Source organism: Neovison vison, chromosome 13 (genome assembly GCF_020171115.1).
Source record: "Neovison vison isolate M4711 chromosome 13, ASM_NN_V1, whole genome shotgun sequence".
Lineage (NCBI taxonomy): Eukaryota > Metazoa > Chordata > Mammalia > Carnivora > Mustelidae > Neogale > Neogale vison.
The window spans coordinates 36,400,346-36,420,112 of record NC_058103.1 but is presented as its reverse complement, the minus strand read 5'-3'; the positions used below and the strand labels follow the sequence as shown (position 1 = coordinate 36,420,112).

The 19,767-nt window shown below is 38.7% G+C and overlaps 2 protein-coding genes across 2 annotated transcripts in view; one reads left to right on the top strand and one right to left on the bottom strand.

The window, feature by feature from the left end:
• Positions 1 to 15,994, bottom strand: part of LOC122894486 (golgin subfamily A member 6-like protein 1) — a 47,200-nt gene extending 31,206 nt beyond the window's left edge. The window contains exons 1-3 of the mRNA XM_044232334.1: positions 15,981 to 15,994; positions 10,791 to 10,900; positions 534 to 659 (exon numbers count right to left, since the gene is read on the bottom strand). Coding sequence (XP_044088269.1) covers positions 534 to 614 — 81 coding nt within the window. The 5' untranslated portion in view covers positions 615 to 659; positions 10,791 to 10,900; positions 15,981 to 15,994. The remainder of the gene's footprint in view (positions 1 to 533; positions 660 to 10,790; positions 10,901 to 15,980) is intronic.
• Positions 15,995 to 16,135: 141 nt separating this feature from the next.
• MTHFD1 (methylenetetrahydrofolate dehydrogenase, cyclohydrolase and formyltetrahydrofolate synthetase 1) overlaps positions 16,136 to 19,767 on the top strand; it is a 57,390-nt gene continuing 53,758 nt past the window's right edge. Inside the window, exon 1 of the mRNA XM_044232333.1 lies at positions 16,136 to 16,491. Coding sequence (XP_044088268.1) covers positions 16,136 to 16,491 — 356 coding nt within the window. The remainder of the gene's footprint in view (positions 16,492 to 19,767) is intronic.

Sequence of the window (19,767 nt, the reverse complement as noted above, 5' to 3'; positions counted from 1 at the left end):
TTTTATTTCTTCATTTGACAGACAGAGATCACAAGTAGGCAGAGAGGCAGGCAGAGAGAATTGGGAAGCAGGCTCCCCGCTGAGCAGAGAGCCTGACGCAGGGTTCCATCCTAGGACCCCGGAATCATGATCTGAGCTGAAGGCAGAGGCTTTAACCCACTGAGCCACCCAGGTGCCCCAGTGCTGCTTTAAATAGGAAATCAACCTTTCCACTAAAAAATGCTTAAAACATATAATTTATTATTTTTACATAAATTTTGAACATGGCAGTTCCTCAACACTATTTTAACAATACAGCATTTAGCAGTCACCTCAAAAGCACTTAAATACATATGATACTCAAGAGAATTTATCTAGCAAAAGACAAACTTGGGTCTAAATTAGTTCTTCTTCGTGATAAGGCAGTTCAATATTGAGAAAAAAGCAAAACTGGGTTAAGATAATACTTTGAGCCCTTATCAGAATGTTTCTCTTCCTACTTTTGCAGAGGACATAATTTCCCTTGGCATTTTGTTTTCAGATAATCCATATACCTCAGCTAAAAGATTCTTGTTTTTCACCAACAAACCAGTAAGGTCAGGATGGACTGGGTCAGCTGCCCTTTTGTTGTACATCACTGGGTTCTTGGTCGGAACCACAACAGGTAGATCAAAACAAGCCTACAAAGAGAAATACAAATTAATTAACTAAACATGTATCCTACTGATGAAAACCAACAATGTTGTAACCCACACAAACTCAAATAAGCAGCTTTAAACAGAATACAACTTTAAAATATTTATTTTGAGTTGCTATGGCAACCAATGCAATGGGTCTCAGGAAAATAACAAGTAACATGTTGACCTAAAAGACTACTTTACATTTTTTTTAAAAATTGCTACCTGATAATTTATAACATCTTAAATAAAGCACATCTAAATAAATATAATTTCTAAGAGTATAGGAATAAAAAAAACACATATAAGATATCTGGGGAAATTTTAACTCACATCCAATAAAAACTTTATAAGAAACTTGAAATATCAGAAGGCCACTGATGAAAGATATACCAGTATTTGTTTTACTTTTGGTTACAAATCAATTCCTGTGCATTATTATTATACAAATCAATTTTTTAAAATCTGACTTTAGTAAATCAACAATTTTGTGTTCCTTCCATATCTATATTGAAGGTAAAGATTAGGGTGTATTTACCTATAATACAGTATCTCCTCGTATTGTCAAAAGGGTATGCAAAGTATAATTGTTAACACTTTTGTTAAGTAACTTTTGTTAAAAACAAAGTTTGTATGATTCAAATAAAACCAAGAAAAATGTATTAAAATAAATCTCTTAAAAGTGTATAAATGTATCACATGGTGCTTAATGTACTGAAGGAGCAAAATGTCTTTTTTTAAAGTTATCAGGTTTTAGAATTTTATGCTTACCAAGATAATAAGAAATAGAACTGCACAAGAAAATACAAAATAATTATGTTTAACTATTTAAAGAAATAAAAGAGGGGTGCCTGGCTAGCTTAGAAGGTGGAGAGTGCAACTCTTGATCTTGACATTGTGAGTTCAAGCCTCAGGTTGGGTATAGAGATTACTTGAAAATAAAATCCTTGGGGTGCCTGGGTGAATCATTCGGGTAAGCATCCAACTCAGTCCTGGCTTATGTCATGATCTCAGAGTCATGAGATGGAGCCCTGTGTTGGGCTCTTGTGGAACATGGAGCCTACATAAGATTCTTTCTCTCCCTCTCCTTCTGCCATTCACTCCCCCAGCTTGCACATACTCTCTCTCTCTCTCTCAAAATAATAATAATATGAAATAAAAATACAATTTTAAAAATCCTTAAAATTTTTTTTAAAAAGAGAATTTTGAAAATATAAATAAGTCACAAGACCACAAAGAATAAACATGTTGGAAAAAACAACTGAGCAAGATTCCAGAAATGAAAAGTATAATAATTTTAATTCAAAAATTGAATGGACACATTAAAAAGCAGATTAGACCTAGCTGAAGAACGAATGGATTTTTTTTTTCATTTTATTTATTTATTTGTCAGGGAGAGGCACAGCTGGAGAGGGAACACAAACAGGGGAAGTAGAAGAGGGAAAAGCAGGCTTCCCGCCTAGCAGGGAGCCCGATGTGGGGCTCGATCCCCGAATCCTGGGATGATGACCTGAGCCAAAGGCAGACACTTAATGACTGAGCCACTCAGGCACCCATGAATGAATGGATTTATATGAAGGAATTATCAAGAAGACAGCATATAGGAAAAAATAAGTGGTAAATATAAGAGAGAGTTTGAAGACACAGAGAACAACATGAGGTGGTCTATCATATGTCTATATGGAGTCCGAGAAATTTATAACTTAGAGAATCGGCAGAGTCAATATTAGAAGACATAATGCCTGAGAATTTTACAGAATTGTTGAAAGATATCAATAAAGTGGTCTAGCAAATCTCAAGAAGAGTAAAAGAATTCCTTACCTATACACTCATAATGAAATTGCAGAATAGCAAAGAATTATCTAAAAAGCAGATAATAGAAAGGACAGATGGTTACAAAGAAATAGCTGTTGGACTGGTGAGTGGCTTCTTAATAACAAAGAAGCTAGAAAACAGCAAAAGGATAGCTGTAATGCACGAAGAAAAATATATCATCTTTCATTGATTCTGAGACACAAGTTTTCTCATCTCTGCAGTTGGGATTCAACTTTTTTTAAAATTAATATTTATTTATTTATTTGAGAGAGAGGAAAAGGGGTTAGGGGCAGAGGGAGAGAATCTCAAGCGGAGTCCTTGTTAAGCATGGAACCCAACACAGGGCTCGATCTCACGACCCCTGAGATCATGACCTGAGCCAATATCACAAGTCAGATGCTTAACCAACTGAATCACTCAGGTTTCCTTAACTGGGATGCATCTTAAAGTTGGTATTACTTCATACTATGGATAAGTTAGCTGGCAACATTTTTTAAAAATATTTTATTTATTTGACAGAGATCACAAGTAGGCAGAGAGGCAGGCAGAGAGAGGGGGGAATCAGGATCCCTGCTGAGCAGAGAGCCTGATGCAGGGCTCGATCCCAGGACCCTGAGATCATGACCTGAGCTGAAGGCAGAGGCTTTAACCCACTGAGCCACCCAGGCACCCCATATATTTTATAATAGTGCATAAAATAGTAGTGTTTCTTCAAGGATCTATTATAACTGGCAGTTAGAATTTTATTCTGAATGATATTATGTTTTAATATGGGATAGCATAAAGACATTTTGGCAAAGAAAAACTGAATTTACCATATGCCCTCATTTAAGAAAATTATAAAGGATAGATTTCACATAGAAAATTAACTCACAAAGTCTGAAATACAAGCAAGAATAATGGACAAAAAATAGTAGTAAAAATGTGGGTATATTTAAACAAGCCTTAATTTTTAAAAATCTGATTTATGTTTGAAAATAAAGAATAGAACCAATACAAGACCAAAAAAAATGCATTGAAAAGAGAAAAATAATTTAAAGCACTATAAAATCTTCCAATTTCTCAGGAGTAACATAAAAATTTCAGTTAGCTTTGTTAATTATACATGTTGAAATAGCTAATATAATTACTAAAACAGTAGTCATATAGCATATAATTTCTAAAATAGTAGAGAAGGAAAAAAATGGTGTGAAAAATCAATACAAACAACAAAATAAAAATATAACCAGTTTTTGGCATGAAGGAAAAGGAATCAGAAAAATAATGAGACAATAGAATATGCATAATGTAATGACAGAGATCTATCCAAATAGTAATATCAGGGTGCCTGGGTGGCTCAGTGGGTTAAGCTGCTGCCTTCGGCTCAGGTCATGATCTCAGGGTCCTGGGATCAAGTCCCGCATCGGGCTCTCTGCTTGGCGGGGAACCTGCTTCCTCCTCTCTCTCTCTGCCTGCCTCTCTGCCTACTTGTGATCTCTCTCTGTCAAATAAATAAATAAAATCTTTAAAAACAAAACAAAACAAAACAAAACAAACAAATAGTAATATCAATAAATGTAAATGGACTAAAATTTCCAGTTAAAAGCAAAGATTATCAACATTATTTAAAAAGCAAACAATTGAAAACTCACAAATCAGATAAGAGTTTAATAGATAAATAACTTGTGGTATATTCATATAAAAAATACTACACAATGTTGAAAATTATTATTATTATTTTTTAAGATTTTATTTATTTATTTGACAGAGAGAGATCACAAGTAGGCAGAGAGGCAGGCAGAGAGAGAGGGAAGCAGGCTCCCTGCTGAGCAGAGAGCCCGATGCGGGACTCGATCCCAGGACCCCGAGATCATGATCTGAGCTGAAGGCAGCGGCTTAACCCACTGAGCCACCCAGGCGCCCGAAAATTATTATTAATCACATACATCAACACAAATCTCACAAAGCAAAAGAAGTAACAAAAGAATAAAAGCAGTATAATTCTATTCAAGTAGCCTTTCAAAATGGATAAAAATAATTTTGATTAGGGATACATATATGGGTATTAAACTAGGAAGAAAAACAAGGAATGATTAACACAAAATTCAAAATATCTACTATTTAAGTGTCCAACTCTTGATCTCAGCTCAGGTCTTGATCTCAAGGTCCTGAGTTCAAGGCCCACATTGGGCTCCAATGTTTTATTTAAAACAAATTTTAAATAAAAATAAAAATAAAATATCTATTGTTTTGAATTTTAGGTGGCAGCAAAGGGATTCAGTTAGGAAGAGACACACAGGGAGTCTGTCTCAGGTGCTGCAACGTTCTATGAAACTAGGAGGCAGGTTCATAGGTATTTTTCTTATTATCTAATCTGTGTGTATACATTTTATAATTTTCTAAGTGTGACATAATTTTTAAAAATAAATTCATATGCAAAAGCCCATACTTATGAAAGATGAATATATAGTCAAACACACATCAAACATATCAGATTGAAAGGAGTTAGAAATGGAGATGGGGGAAAAAAGAGCAACCTTGCACAGAAAGATGGTAATGTACCATGAACTAACATGACTAACTTGACAGCATATCTGAGATCTAACACAGGGGTACATTGATTAAACAGTGCTAGGTGTCTTATTTAGTACATTGCAATATCACTACAACTTTTTATTTATTTTTTATTTTTATTTTCTTTAAAGATTTTATTTATTTATCTGACAGAGAGCAAGATCACAAGTAGGCAAGAGGCAGGCAGAGAGAGAGGGGGAAGCAGGCTCCCCGCTAAGCAGAGAGCCTGATTCAGTGCTTGATCCCAGGACCCTGAGATCATGATCTGAGCCAAAGGCAGAAGCTTAACCCTGGGCCACCCAGGTGCCCCTCACTGCAACTTTTTAAAATAATTGTATTTAATAATATTTTTTTATTTCCTCTTAATACTTCAGTGCATATTTAGCTTTCACCATTCTGTAAGAAAGGCATGTACAGGAAATATCCATTATTTTTTGCAATATCATTAGGATTTTTTTTTAAAGATTTTATTTATTTGTCAGAGAGAGAGAGTGAGCACAGGCAGACAGAATGGCAGGCAGAGGCAGAGGGAGAAGCAGGTTCCCTGCTGAGCAAGGAGCCCGATGTGGGACTCGATCCCAGGATGCTGGGATCATGACCTGAGCCAAAGGCAGCCACTTAACCCGCTGAGCCACCCAGGTGTCCCATTAAGATTTGAAACACCAGGGCGCCTGGGTGGCTCAGTGGGTTAAGCCACTGCCTTCAGCTCAGGTCATGATCTCAGGGTCCTGGGATCGAGTCCTGCATTGGGCTCTCTGCTCTGTGGGGAGCATGCTTCCTCCTTTCTCTCTCTCTGCTTGCCTCTCCGCCTACTTGTGATCTCTCTCTGTCAAATAAGTAAATAAAATCTTAAAAAAAAAAAAGATTTAAAACACCAATAATAAAAGTATTAGCTATTATATCTAATTAGGCTTTTAATTTATAAAAATAAGAAATAGTCACCCTGTAATTTATTTTTTGTAGCTAGCTCTTTCTAATACAGCTTGAAAATTTTTTTATTTCATATTTAGAAGATATGGACAAGGAGGCATGCTGTATAAGAATACTCACTGCAGCTTATTTATATAAGAGAAAAGTATAAAAATTGTGATATATTAATCTGTAATGAAATTCTATGCAGCAGTTCATGTGCACAAAGTTAAGTGACAAAAGTATAACTTTCAAAAACATAAGACTGAATGTAAATAGCATAGCAGAAAGTCTAGAATACCATTTATGTAATTTTTTAAATGTCCAAAACAGAAGTATCCACATATATGTAAGAACATAAAGGTTATATACTTAGTTCAGAATAGTTATCTCTGAAAAGGAAAAAAAGTTGGGGGGGGTCCAAGATGGTCAAATAACACTTCGTAGAGGTTTATAATAGCATCTGCCTTAACACCTCCATCTCTTACCGCCTCAGTCCCTGGGTGCACTCACCCCCTTTCAGTCTAGGAACCAAGATGCCTAATGCTCAACAGCAGGGACTCCAGGGCCTGCCCCAGTGCTAGGAATGGCAAAGATTCTTACCGGTTAATGTCTGATCCTACTTGTTAAATTTTTTATATTATCCATCCCCAAAACTGGGGATGTGATCAAAAGTTACAAAACAGTCTTTAAATGTTATCAGTGGGGTTTTATCTCTCTCGTTTTTTAAGATTTTATTTTTAAGTAATTTCTACACCCAATATGGGGCTGGAACTCATGACCTACCAACCCAGCCCCCTAGATGCCTTTCCGTTTGAGTGGTTTACAACTGGAAAGGGCCTGACAATGCTGGAGATAAAAGAAGCATGAAACAGATGTAGTAATGGTGACCCAAGGTGCTTCCAAGGAGAGTCTGTATAGAGCAGCCAGGAACTGATGCTGAGGTATGCCAGCACCAATAGCAATGCCTTCAGGAAGGTTCCACTTCAGATCCTCACAGCTTAACCAGACTTCAGAAGGAGCTGCCTGCTGAACCTGTTGCTTGGAGACAAGGCAGATCTAGTTTCTAAAGATAGTATCAAACCACTGTTTAAATTGTAACTGGTTGAAACAGCCTGCTAATGTACATATATGCACTCATATCATACTTAGATGCTATTTATTAATCCTATTTATTCACACCTAACTCACAAATATCTTTCATTTTCAATTTCTCTATCAGGAACCCTAACTATATCTCTTGAGATTCAGCCAAAAGATAAGTCTAACATGAGTTAATAATGTAGCATCTGATAGCTCATAGTGTTCTTTCTGCTCTGAGGAATGCAAAATGTAACTTTATATTATAATTTTTTTTAATATTTTATTTATTTGACAGAGAGAAATCACAACTAGGCAGAGAGTCAGGCAGAGAGAGAGGAGGAAGCAGGCTCCCTGCTGAGCCAAGAACCCGATGCGGGGCTCGATCCCAGGACTCTGGGATCATGACCTGAGCTGAAGGCAGAGGCTTTAACCCACTGAGCCACCCAGGCTCAGTGGGTTAATTTTTATATATTATAATTTTTATATATTCAGTTTCCCAAGAACTTCAGCACTGCCTTAAATCCATATTCCTTACCCAGTTCAATTTCATACATTATCTTTCTCTTCTAAAGTAAAAAAGAGGAAAGTCATCTTCCATGTGTTTATTAGGTAACAGAAAAAACACACACACAAAAAATTGAGATTTCTTTTTAAAGATCAGGGGATGTATCAGGGAGAGGAATGAGAAAGCAGATTTAGAAACTGGGGACTAGAAGGACTACATGTAAGTAGAGGGTATGTGTTTCCTTTGCTAGTTAGTATCTTCCAGAAAATTGAATTTTCTCAGTATACAGGAATTTTCAGAGGAAAAAAAATTAAGACGGTGAGATTTGAATAACATGGAACAGAAAGCATGAAGGCCTGATTTTACTCATTAATCCTGAAATACATTTTGGAATTCCTGTATTATTTCCTTTTACTGATATTAAAGGCAATTATTAAAGAACAAATAATTCTGGGGAGCCCCACTGGCTCAGTTGCTAGAGCATATGACTCTTAATCTTGGGGTTGTGAGTTTGAGCCCCATGCTGGGTGTGGAGATTACTTAAAAATAAAATCGTCATAAATAAATAAATAAACAGAGTATAAATATCTCTAATGAGACTTTAGTCTTTTCCTCATTTTCATTATTTAATACCTAAAAGTCATTACTGCATTAATTCCTTTTCTAAGAACAAAGAAGAGAATAAAGAAAACAACTTAAGTTTTGGTGAATGAAAAGGGACAACAAACTGCTCCTCAGTACTGGAATGAGAATGATAGCAGAGATAAAAGACTTCTTAAGAATTCTATTCTTTACTTTTATTTCCTTCATATTTTATGAATCTTGTGCTCTATTAAAAGCAAATTTAGTTAATGAGTTTCACTCATATCATCTCTAAAAAAATAGGCTATTATGTGGGACAAACTCTATCTCTAGAAGCACAAACATATAAATCCTTCAATATCAGTTCAAATACCACCTCATTCCTTAATTTCTGCAAGGTGAGGATAATTGCCCTCTTTAACTCTTGTAGGGTATGATCTATATTTCAAGTGTTATCTCATTCAATATTGTATTATGTAAAAATCTTATCTCTTCTACTACATTAAAGGTACCTAAGAGCAGGATCTATGCCTGGTTTATTTCTTTTTTATTTTATTTTATTTTTTTCAGTATTCCAAAATTCATTGTCTATGCATCACACCCAGTGCTCCATGCAATACGTGCCCTCCATAATACCCAACACCAGGCTTGCCCCACCCTTCACCCCTCCTGGTTTATTTCTATCATCCCAGAGTAGACACAAAAATAACACATTAAACAACTAAAGGACTCAATAGGAAATGAAAAACCTTAATACAAAGTTAACTTCTATGGATAATATGGAAATGAAAAACCTTAATACAAAGTTACCTTCTATGGATAACTTCTATGGATAATACAAAGTTAACAAAGTTAACTTCTATGGATAATAGTACTGTTTTCCCAAATTAACTTTATATAATAAAAATGTATTAGGAGACTAAGTAAATAAAATACAGCAATATGACACAATTATTCTGTGGTGGTAGGTTTGCACATGACTATTCTATGTATTCTGTGTGCTCATAAGATTTATTGATACCTCAAATTAAAAAGGTATAGTATGCTATACTTCACTATGCTTTAGAAAGTGAAAACCATAAATTTTTACCATACTGATATGGTATGGTAAAGAGAAAATTCCAAATCAAAGTTCACTTCCCAGAAGAAACCTGAACTGTCCTGTAGGAGTGGCTGCCTTGCACAATTTGCCAGTAGAATGTTTGCACATCAAAGAAGCTGTTTCTAGGTAAACGCATCACAGAGGTCCAAGGAAGGAAAAGTCCTCCCAAAGTGATGCAGGAAGGCCTATGGTTATTTCCCTAATGAATGAAGTGAAAACGTGAAGTGGTTTTCATCCAGCATTAGTAAACTTAAGAACTCTTAAGAAAGTGATCCCACTGAAAGAAACCCTTCCAGTAAATGTGAAATTTGGGGTCTTTCCTTTGTGAATTTCTTGAAATAGTTTAAATTTTTTGTCTCCAGTACCTACACCTCTTAAAGGGAGAAGTCCTTTGAGAGGAGCAAATGATTGGTTCAATATGCTATTCCTAAAGCAAAAGATGATTTGTCTGAAACACTGATATTCTAATTCTTGGAAAATACTTTTACTCTAGAGAAAGTGTGTCCCTATTATGTATTCTTGATACCAGAATCCTTAGGATTATACTTCATATATATAATCTAGTGGTCCTCAACTCTGCCTGAACATTAAGAGTCTCAAAGGAAGCTTTAAAAAATACCGATACCCTGATCCCACCCCTAGTTCTGACTGGAAATTGGTCTACACTGGAGGCTACGCATAATCTTTTCTTTTTAAATCTACACAAGTAATTTTATTGTGACTTTAGGGTTAAGGATGACTGTTCCACTATCTTCATTTATATATATTTTTAAAGATTTTATTTATTTATTTATCTGTAAGAGAGAGAGAGGGAGGGAGCACAAGCAGGGGGAGCAGGCAGAGGGAGAAGCAGCTCCCTGGTGAGCAAGGAGCCTGATGTGGGGCTTGATCCCAGGACTCTGGGATCATGACCTGAGCGAAAGGCAGACGCTTAACTGAATGAGACACCCAGGGGTCCCCATCCACTATCTTCATTTATATAAATGATAAGAACAAGTCAGTAAGAAGTGATATTCATTGGAATGAGAGTAATAGTTAATAACTAAAGTAAAAAAATAAATATTCTTTTTTCACCTAAAAAAGATTCTAAAATTTATATCCCTGAGCAGCAGGAGTGTAAGAATGAACAAGACAGGAAATGTATTACAAAGCTTACAATCTGGTGGAAAAAGCGAACACATATATAAATAAAATCATTTTACAAAGTGGTAAGTGTTGTGAATAATATAAGCTAGTATCACAGTTATCAGGTAAATAAGCAGGCAACCTTTGATAGTATAGTCAAAGAAAACCTCCTTTACATGTATTAACATAAACTAAACCATATTGTACATTTTACTGGATAACCTGCTTTTATCACTTAACAATGTATGAAAACTATCCTACACATCTATACACATCTGTTACCTATTTATCCCTCCTTTAACAACTGTATCCATCTTGATGGATATTTTTTTACTATTGAAACCAACACTGTGAGGAACACTTTGGTACATATATCTTTGTTTAAAAGCATAAATATCACTCTAGGATAAATTCCTAAAAGTGGAATTAGAAGGTCAAAAAAAGCATGTACTTGGGGTACCTGGGTGGCTCAGTTGGTTAAGCATCTTACTCTTGATCTCAGCTTATGTCCTGATCTGAGGGTGATGAGTTCAATTCCCACATTGGGCTCCATGCTGGGTGTGGAGCCTACTTAAAAAAAAGAAAAAGAAAAAAAGAATACATTTAAGCTGCTTTTTTTTTTTTTTTTTTACATTTAAGCTTCTGATAGATATTATTAAATTACCCTCAATGAGTTTGTAAAAAATGGAGATCCTGCAAAAAGGATATACTTTTTATTCAAGCAACTGCCAATAAGATCATTTGAATAAAAATATTCTGAAAAAAAATTCTTTCTTTCTCTTCTTGGTGAAATGATTCTCAGTCTTTACCTGATTTGACCAATCTGCAATATATTTGAATTACCCCTTTTCCCATAAAACACTTTTTTTTAAACCTGTCTTTTAAAGCTGTATGCCTTTGCAGATAACACATTGGACTCTGGTTTTCAATCTGCCCCCCAGTTTTCTCCTCATCTCCTTGAATTCTGAACACTGAAGTGCCCCAGGGATCAGTTTTTGGTCCTCTCTCTACCTACACCTATACCCTTCATGGGCTCTTACCTAATCTTGTGGACTTAAATATCTATTTCCATTTGGATGTCTGAGGGGCAGAAAACATCTAAAAAACATCTAAAACTGGGTGATGAAAACTTCTAAAACTGAATTAAACCTCAAAACCTGCTCCTGCCACAGTGTTATCTCAACTCAATAAATGACAACTCCACTTTCCTAGTTGTTCAGGTCAAATACTTTCTCTCATTGTCTTACATCCCAACTTCCTCTTTTCACTCAAGTTTCTGCTCAAGTCAGAATTCCCAGAGTAGCCTTTCTCATCACATTTCTCAAACAGTACTCTCCTGCCTCTTACCGTCATTACCATCCTCTTAGCTTGCCTATTTTTAAAAAATGACATGTCTCAACATCTAAAATTATATGTTTATTTAATTGATCATTGCTTCACTTAACCGGAATATTAGCCGGGGGCAGAAAGTTGGTTGTTTTGCTATGGCATCTCTAGCACCTTGAGCAGTAATTTTGTTGTTAGCACAGCAGCCACTCAGTAACTATTTCCTCAATGAGTGAATGAATTATACAAGTCATATGAAGACATTATTACTATTTTTTTTTAAAGATTTTATTTATTTATTTGACAGACATGGATCACAAGTAGGCAGAGAGGCAGGCAGAGAGAGGGGAGGAAGCAGACTCCCTGCTGAGCAGAGAGCCCGATGCGGGACTCGATCCCAGGACCCTGAGATCACGACCTGAGCTGAAGGCAGAGGCTTAACCCACTGAGCCACCCAGGCGCCCCACATTATTACTATTGAAAACGAGGCTGTTGAGCTGGCAAGGCAATATATTTAGAGACAAAGGAAGGTGTGGGGCCTATCCCAGGCACAGCCATATAGTTTGGGCAAGGTATCCCTTCAGTCTATTTCTCCAGCTGTAAATTGGGGGTTTGCCATCTTCCTCAGCAAACAAGACAGCTGAAATAGTCAATATCTATTTGGTACTATAAGCCACAGAAGTTTCACTACCTGCAATTTTCCAGGAACACTTGATTCAATTTTTCGCTTAATTTTACTTGTTCTGGTCAAACATGATATAAGGGTATGTGTTCAGAGGTCCTCATATCAAGTTATATCACTATATCATGCATTATTAAGTTGTGCTTTTTTTCTGCTAATGTAAGATATCAATTCAGTTAACTAACTTATAATGTATTATTGGTTTCAGAGGTAGAGGTCAATTATTCATCAGTCTTAATAATACCAAGTGTTCATTATATCACATGCCCTCCTTAATGTCCATCACCCAGTTACCCCATCCTTCCACCTCCCTCCCCTCCAGCAACACTCAGATTGTTTCCCATGACTAAGAGTCTCTTATGGTTTGCCCCTCTGATTTCATCTTGCTTTATTTTTTTGTCCCTTCCCCTACGACTTTTTTTTTCATGTTTTAAATTCCACATATGAGTGAGAACATATAATTTTCTTTCTCTGATTGACTTATTTCACTTCATATAATGCCCTCTAGATTCAACCACCCCAATGAAAATGGCAATATTTCTTTCTTTTTTTTTTTTTTTGCTGGCTGAGTAGTACTTCATTGTATATATATATACCGTATCTTCCTTATCATTCATCTGTCCATAGACATCTAGGCTCTTTCCATAGTTTGGCTATTGTGGACATTGCTGCTATAAACATTCGGGTGCAGGTGCCCCTTTGGATCACTACATTTGTATCTTTGGGATAAATATCCAGGAGTGCAATTGCTGGGTTATAGGGTAGCTCTATCTTTCAACTTTTTGAGGAACCTCGATATTGTTTTCCAGAGTGGCTGCACCAGCTTGCATTCCCACCAACTGTGTGGGAGGGTCCCCCTTTCACCATATCCTCACTGACATCTGTTATTTCCTGACTTGTTAATATTAGCCATTCTGACTGATGTGAGGTGGTTTTGGTTTGAATTTCCATGATGACGAGTGATGTTGAGCATTTTTTCATGTGTCTGTTGGTCATTTGGATGTCTTCTTTGGAGAATGTCTGTTCATGTCTTCTGCCCATTTCTTTTTTTTTCTTTTAAAGATTTTATTTATTCAATTGAGAGAGAGAGTGAGAGAGAATATGAGAGAGGAGAAGGTCAAAGGGAGAAGCAGATTCCCCATGGAGCTGGGAGCCCAATGCGGGACTTGATCCTACTACTCCAGGATTATGACTTGAGCTAAAGGCAGTTGCTTAACCAATTGAGCCACCCAGGTGCCCTCTTCTGCCCATTTCTTGATTGGATTATTTGTTCTTTGGGTGTTGAGTTTGATAAGTTCTTTCTAGATTTTAGAAACTAGCCCTTTATCTGATATGTCATCTGCAAATATCTTCTCCCATTCTATCTGTTGTCTTTTGGTTTTGTTGACTATTTCCTTTGCTGTGCAAAAGCTTTTGATCTTGATGAAGTCCCAGTAGTTCATTTTTACCTTTGTTTCCCTTGCCTTTGGGGGAGTGTCTAGCAAGAAGTTGCAGCAGCCAAGGTCAGTGAGATTGCTGCCTGTGTTCTCCTCTAGGATTTTGATGGATTCCTGTCTCACATTGAGGTCTTTTATCCATTTTGAGTCTATTTTTGTGTGTGGTGTCAGGAAATGGCCCAGTTTCATCTTCTGCATGTAGCTGTCCAATTTCCCAACACCATTTGTTGGAGAGGCGGTCTTTTTTTCCATTGGATATTCTTTCCTATTTTATTGAAGATTAGTTGATTAAGTTGTGTTTCTAGTATGTCCACTTGTGCAAATTACCAGAAAAAAAACTCACCAAAAATTCTTTAATTCTACTATGGTGGTGGTTGTACAAGTCTATAAATATAGTAAAAATCATTCAGTTGTACATTTAAATTAGGTGAATTTTATGGCATATAAGTTATCTCAGTAAAACTGTTAATAAACAAAAAGAGATTCTCTAATTTCACACATAAAGCTACTAAATATCCTCAGAATTTAAAATGAGACAAAAGCACCTACCAAAAGTTTCCCTAACCTCCCAAAAAAGAATGAAGTTGAAAAGATGAGCTCTTCCATTAGTGAAACATGGCACCCCAAAAAATGGTTTATAAAAGAAACTGTATTTGGTCAAATCCAAAGTGACCTGAACAAAATCGCTCTCAAAGAGATATCGGCACCCTCAATTTATAGTAGCCAATATATGTAAACAATTTGTACCATGGAAGGAAGAATAGATAGAGACTGTGATACACAATTCTACCCACATATATATAGATTATTCAACTGTAAAAAAGGAAATCCTGCCTTTTAGGATAACATGGATCTTGAGGTCACATGCTAAGTGAAGTAAGAGAAAGATAAATACCGGAAGATACCTACATGTGGAATTTTAAAAAGCCCACTTCATATACATAGAATAGAATGGTGATTGCCAGGGAGTAAGGATATTAGTTAAAGGGTATAAACTTCCAGGTATAAGATGAATAAATTCTGCGGATCTAATGTTCAGCATAGTGACTATAACAATAGTTAAGAGAGCAGATCTTAGGGGCACCTGGATGGCTCAGTGGGTTAAAGCCTCTGCCTTCGGCTCAGGTCATGATTCCAGGGTCCTGGGATCAAGCCCCACATTGGGCTCTCTGCTCACTGGGGAGCCTGCTTCCCTCCTCTCTGCCTACTTGTGATCTCTGTCAAATAAATAAGTAAAATTAAAAAAAAAAAAAGAGAGCCTCTCAATCTCAGCACAATTAACATTTTAGACTAGATAATTCTGGGTTGGGGGGGTGCTATGCATTGTAGGATATTTAACAGCATCTCTGGCCTCTACTCACCAGATGCCAATCACACTGACCCACAAAGTATTATTAACAACCACCACAAATGTCCCCAGACATGGCCACATGTCCCCTAGAGGACAAAATCATCCCAGGTTGAGAATCACTGCTAAAAAAAATAAAAATAAAAAAAAATAAATCTTAAATGTTATGGCCACACACAATGCTGTTGTAATCATGTGAGAGAATGGAGATGTTAACTAACCTTCTTGAAATTATTTCATGTGTACCAAATCTCAAACTTGCATACTTTTTCTGTCAATAACACAGGGGAAAGAAACAAAGTGCCTTGTACAACTTGACTTCAGAGCTCTCCAGGGATGACTGTACCGTAAGCACATTAAAACGCAGCTCGTTTCCTGGAGCAGAGTGGACGCCTGTGGAGAGGGAGCGTGTGCCTCGGCGGCGGCTCGTGGGTTTTAAGGCCCGCGTCCCCTCCAACACCAGATCTGCGCGGGGAGCTGACAAAATCTAGGCATGCGGAGCTGACGTCCCTCCCCGCACGGACCCACCCCGAGGTCACCCCGGGGCACTTAGAGCCACATAGCGCTCCAGCTCAGAGGGGCCTACAACAGCGCGCTGGCTCCGACCCCGGCCAAGCAGGCGTCACTTGAGATTTTAAGCCGGTGACGGGCGCTATCCGGACCCCGGATCTCAAAACAGGGGTGCGGGTCCCACACCAGTTTGACAGCGTCGGGGGCAGGAACGCCAAAAGGGAAGCCGCCTCACGGCCTGCGGGTTTCATCCCTGCAGGCCAGCCCTGAGCCCCACCACGTCCTGCGCCCGGGAGCCTGCCCACATATTTTCCTGGGAAGCCACGCCCTCTGCCCCCGGGGCGACACCTTGGCGAGCCCAAGCCCGTCCAGAGGTACAGGCCTCGCTCCCGCGCGCGCCAAACCGTTCTCCCGCGAGATCGCCCCTCGGGCTCCGCCCGCTGCTCCGCCCAGGAAGGGCTGGGATCGAAACTGACTCCTCTTCCGCGAGTTCCCCGCCCTACATGAAGACGCAATCCGAAAGGGCTTCTTCCACCAGCCAATCATTTCCGCCAGCCACTCATCACCGAGTTCCTTCATCTTTCCGCGGCATCGAACTTCCATATCCCCGCTCTTCGCTACATAGGCCTTTCCGTCCTTCCGGACTGCGCACGCGCATCGGCGGGGGGGCGGGGGCAGGGTGGGAGGAGCGCAGGCGCAAAAGCAGCATCTCCTGGGTAGTCCCTAAACACGTGGGTTGGGTTGTCCCGCGCGCCGGTGGAGCTAGTGGATCCTCAGTTTTGGTGGTGTCCATCGTGGGCAGCGGACTAATAAAGGCCATGGCACCGGCGGAAATCCTGAACGGGAAGGTGGTCTCCGCGTAAGCACCTGTCATTGTTGCTAGGGCATGTTGGGCTGCAGGCGAGGGTTCTGAGCATAGTGTGCAGGTCCCCACGTTCCCATTTTTTTGCAGGAGGTACACATGTAGCGCAAGAGTAAGGCCGGCCGGGTGGGGAGGGAGGACATAGTATTGAACTCGTCACACCTGGAGATCGGTCCCTAGCGGTCAGAGAATGGGGCCTTGGGCACAGTCCGAGTTTCTAGGAAGGCTGTCCCGTGCCTGGGCTCGCTGGCTATTGTGTTTTGGACTAGTATTAATCGGCCCGAGTGTGCTCCCTAAAATGCAGCTGCTGACGACTTTCTGCCTGAAGAGTGTGTTCGGGACTTTCTGAAGCGCCATAATCAGAACTCATTAATGCAGTTTACCCCCCCCCCCCATTATTCAGCGGTGAGGAAACAGATTAATGAGGTGAATAAACTTGACAAGGTCATAAGACTGAATAGTGATGGAGGGACTACTTCCAGCGCTGGCTTTTTCCACTACACCTGAGTCATTTGCTAAGTGGAATCTAGTAAACTTCCTTTTCCTTCAGTTTCATGCTCTTCTAAAAACCTTGTCTCCCTCCTGGCCCTAGAGTTACTTTCAAGTTTGGCTCTTGAGTCCTGCGACTGTTCCCTATTGCATTTGACCTACAGGAAATCCAAAATGTTTAGCTAGTGGATATGATTGCGAAACACTCCCAGGAAGTACACCCTGCTGCTTTTTGTCTGGGAAGTGACTGGTGGAGAAATACCAGAGTAGAAGAGGGAAGGATATATCTTTTGTGACTCTCCTGGAAGTTGATCTTGAGATCTTTGACCTCATCGGTTACTTAGTAGTTGCTGTAGTTGGCAACAGTAATTGCCCTGTGAACTTGCCAACTCTGTGAGTAGAGGTCTTTGAGTGTGTTAGGGAGTCATTGTTGGTGAAACCCACCCTGGGGCAAAATGATTTTGCCTGGAAGGTAGAGATGGTGGACAAAGAAGGTGAGATATACAGTAAATGGTAGTGAATCTTTCCTGTAGGTAAAGAGGAACTCCAGACATTTAGACTCGAAATCACAATACTTAACATCTGACTGCTTTTCAACTTGTGCTGTGCTAAACTGCACTGTTTCTGCTTGCCTTTGCTTTTTGTTTGTTTATAGTCAAACCTATTCCCTTTACCAGTGGCTTTTCTGATAAAGTCTTCTTTAAAAAAAAAAAAAAAAAAGAAGGGGCATCTGGGTGGCTCAGACTTTTTAAGTGTCTGCCTTCGGCTTGGGTCAGGATCCCAGGTGCTGGAATTGAGTCCCGCATTGGGCTCCCTGCTCTGCGGGAAGCCTGTCCTCCCATTCCCCCTGCTTGTGTTCCCTCTCTTGCTGTCTCTCTCTGTCAAATAAATAAGGAAAATCTTTGAAAAATCAAAATTAAAAAAAAAGACTGACTGAAGAAATAATTTAGGCTTGTTTCCTGGCAGGCCACTGAGAATAGGTGGTCAGTGGATACCTATTGTTGAGTGGAGAGAAAGTTAAATATGTCTGTTTGCTCCATAAAGGCAAATATATGCATTGTCCTGTTATGTCGATATCCCAAATACCTAGAAACCTTCTTTCACTCCTTAGTAGTTGTGTGGCTTTAAGCAATTTAGTTAACCTGTCTATACCAAAACTTCCTCAGATATAATAAAAATAATATCTGGACTATTGAGTGATTAGGAGAATTGAATTAATTTTTAGCTAAAAAGGATTTAGAATTGTTCTGGCACATGATAAATGTTCAATACATCTTAGTGGTGTTAATGATTAAGTTAATGTATACATGGATGATTGATTATCTTTTTGACAGTGATAGCTCCCTTGAGGTCAATTTCAGTGGTTCTCAACATGAACTCAAAGTCACTCAGGGAGCTTTTTGTTTTTATTTCTTTTTATTTAACTATGAATACATAACTCAATGAATTTTTTGTAAATGAATTTACCGAGTAACTAGCACCCAGATCAAGAAGTGTCATTGGCACCCCAGAAGCCCTCCTTCCTATACCCTCCAGTCACCACCCTCCATAAAGGTAATCAATATCCTGACTTCCGACACTGTAGATTAATGGTGCCTGTCTTTGAACTTTATATAAATAGCATTGTACTGTATAAAGACTTCAGTGTCTGGCTTCTTTGAATTAACATTGTGTTTCTGAGATTACTTCATGTTGCAATGTAGTTGTAGTTCATTTACTCTCATTGCTGTATTGTATTCTACTGTATGAATTTGCCACTATTTACTCATCCACGGACACTTAGTTTCTAGTTTTTGGTGGTATGAGTTATAACTGCTATGAGCACTTTTTTTTTTTTTTTTTTTTTATTTGAGAGAGAGAGACAGTGAGAGAAAGCATGAGCGAGGAGAAGGTCAGAGGGAGAAGCAGACTCCCCATGGAGCTGGGAGCCTGATGTGGGACTCGATCCTGGGACTCCAGGATCACGCCCTGAGCCGGAGGCAGTCGTTTAACCAACTGCGCCACCCAGGCGTCCCTTTTTTTTTTTTTTTTTTTTTTTTAATTTTATTTACATGAGAGAAAGCACAAGCAGGGGGAAGGGCAGAGGGAGAGGGAGAAACAGACTCCCTCCTGAGCTGGGAGCCCATCACAGGGCTTGATCCCAAGACCCCAAGATCATGACCTGAGCTGAAGTCAGATGTTTAATTGACTAAGCCACACATGTGTCACATGAGCCTTCTTTTACAAGTCTTTTGGTGGAATATACACACATTTCTGTTGGTTACGTATGTAAGAGTAGAATTGTAGAGTAGTAGGACAAATATGTATGATTGGTTTTAGTAGAAATTGCCAGTCTTTTCCAAGATAGTTTTGCCAATTTAGTCTTATAGGGTACTTGTGAAAAATATCAGTGCCTGGGTGCCCACACTAGACTGGTAATTGGAATTGCTAGCAATAAGCCACTGAGTTCATATATTCTCTAAGTCTTTTAAAAGCTGATTTCTGTGATTCTGATGCATCCTGAAAGTTAAGAACCGCTTATTTAAATAAAACCTTAGATATAAATTTAGTTCTCATCATCAAAGTATGGTAGTGATTTTGTTATAAGGATTGAAAGCATTTTCTAGAATTGCATATCAGGTACTGGAAGGGTCCCTCTACCCAGCCTGCTCAGAGTTGACTGGGCTTACTTTTTACATTGCCCTCTGGTAATCAGTTCCTACTAACACAATGTCAGTCTGAGGTCTCCTTGTACTTAACTGAAGATCTTGCTTTCATGTGTTAATAAGATGGCTCAGAGACTGC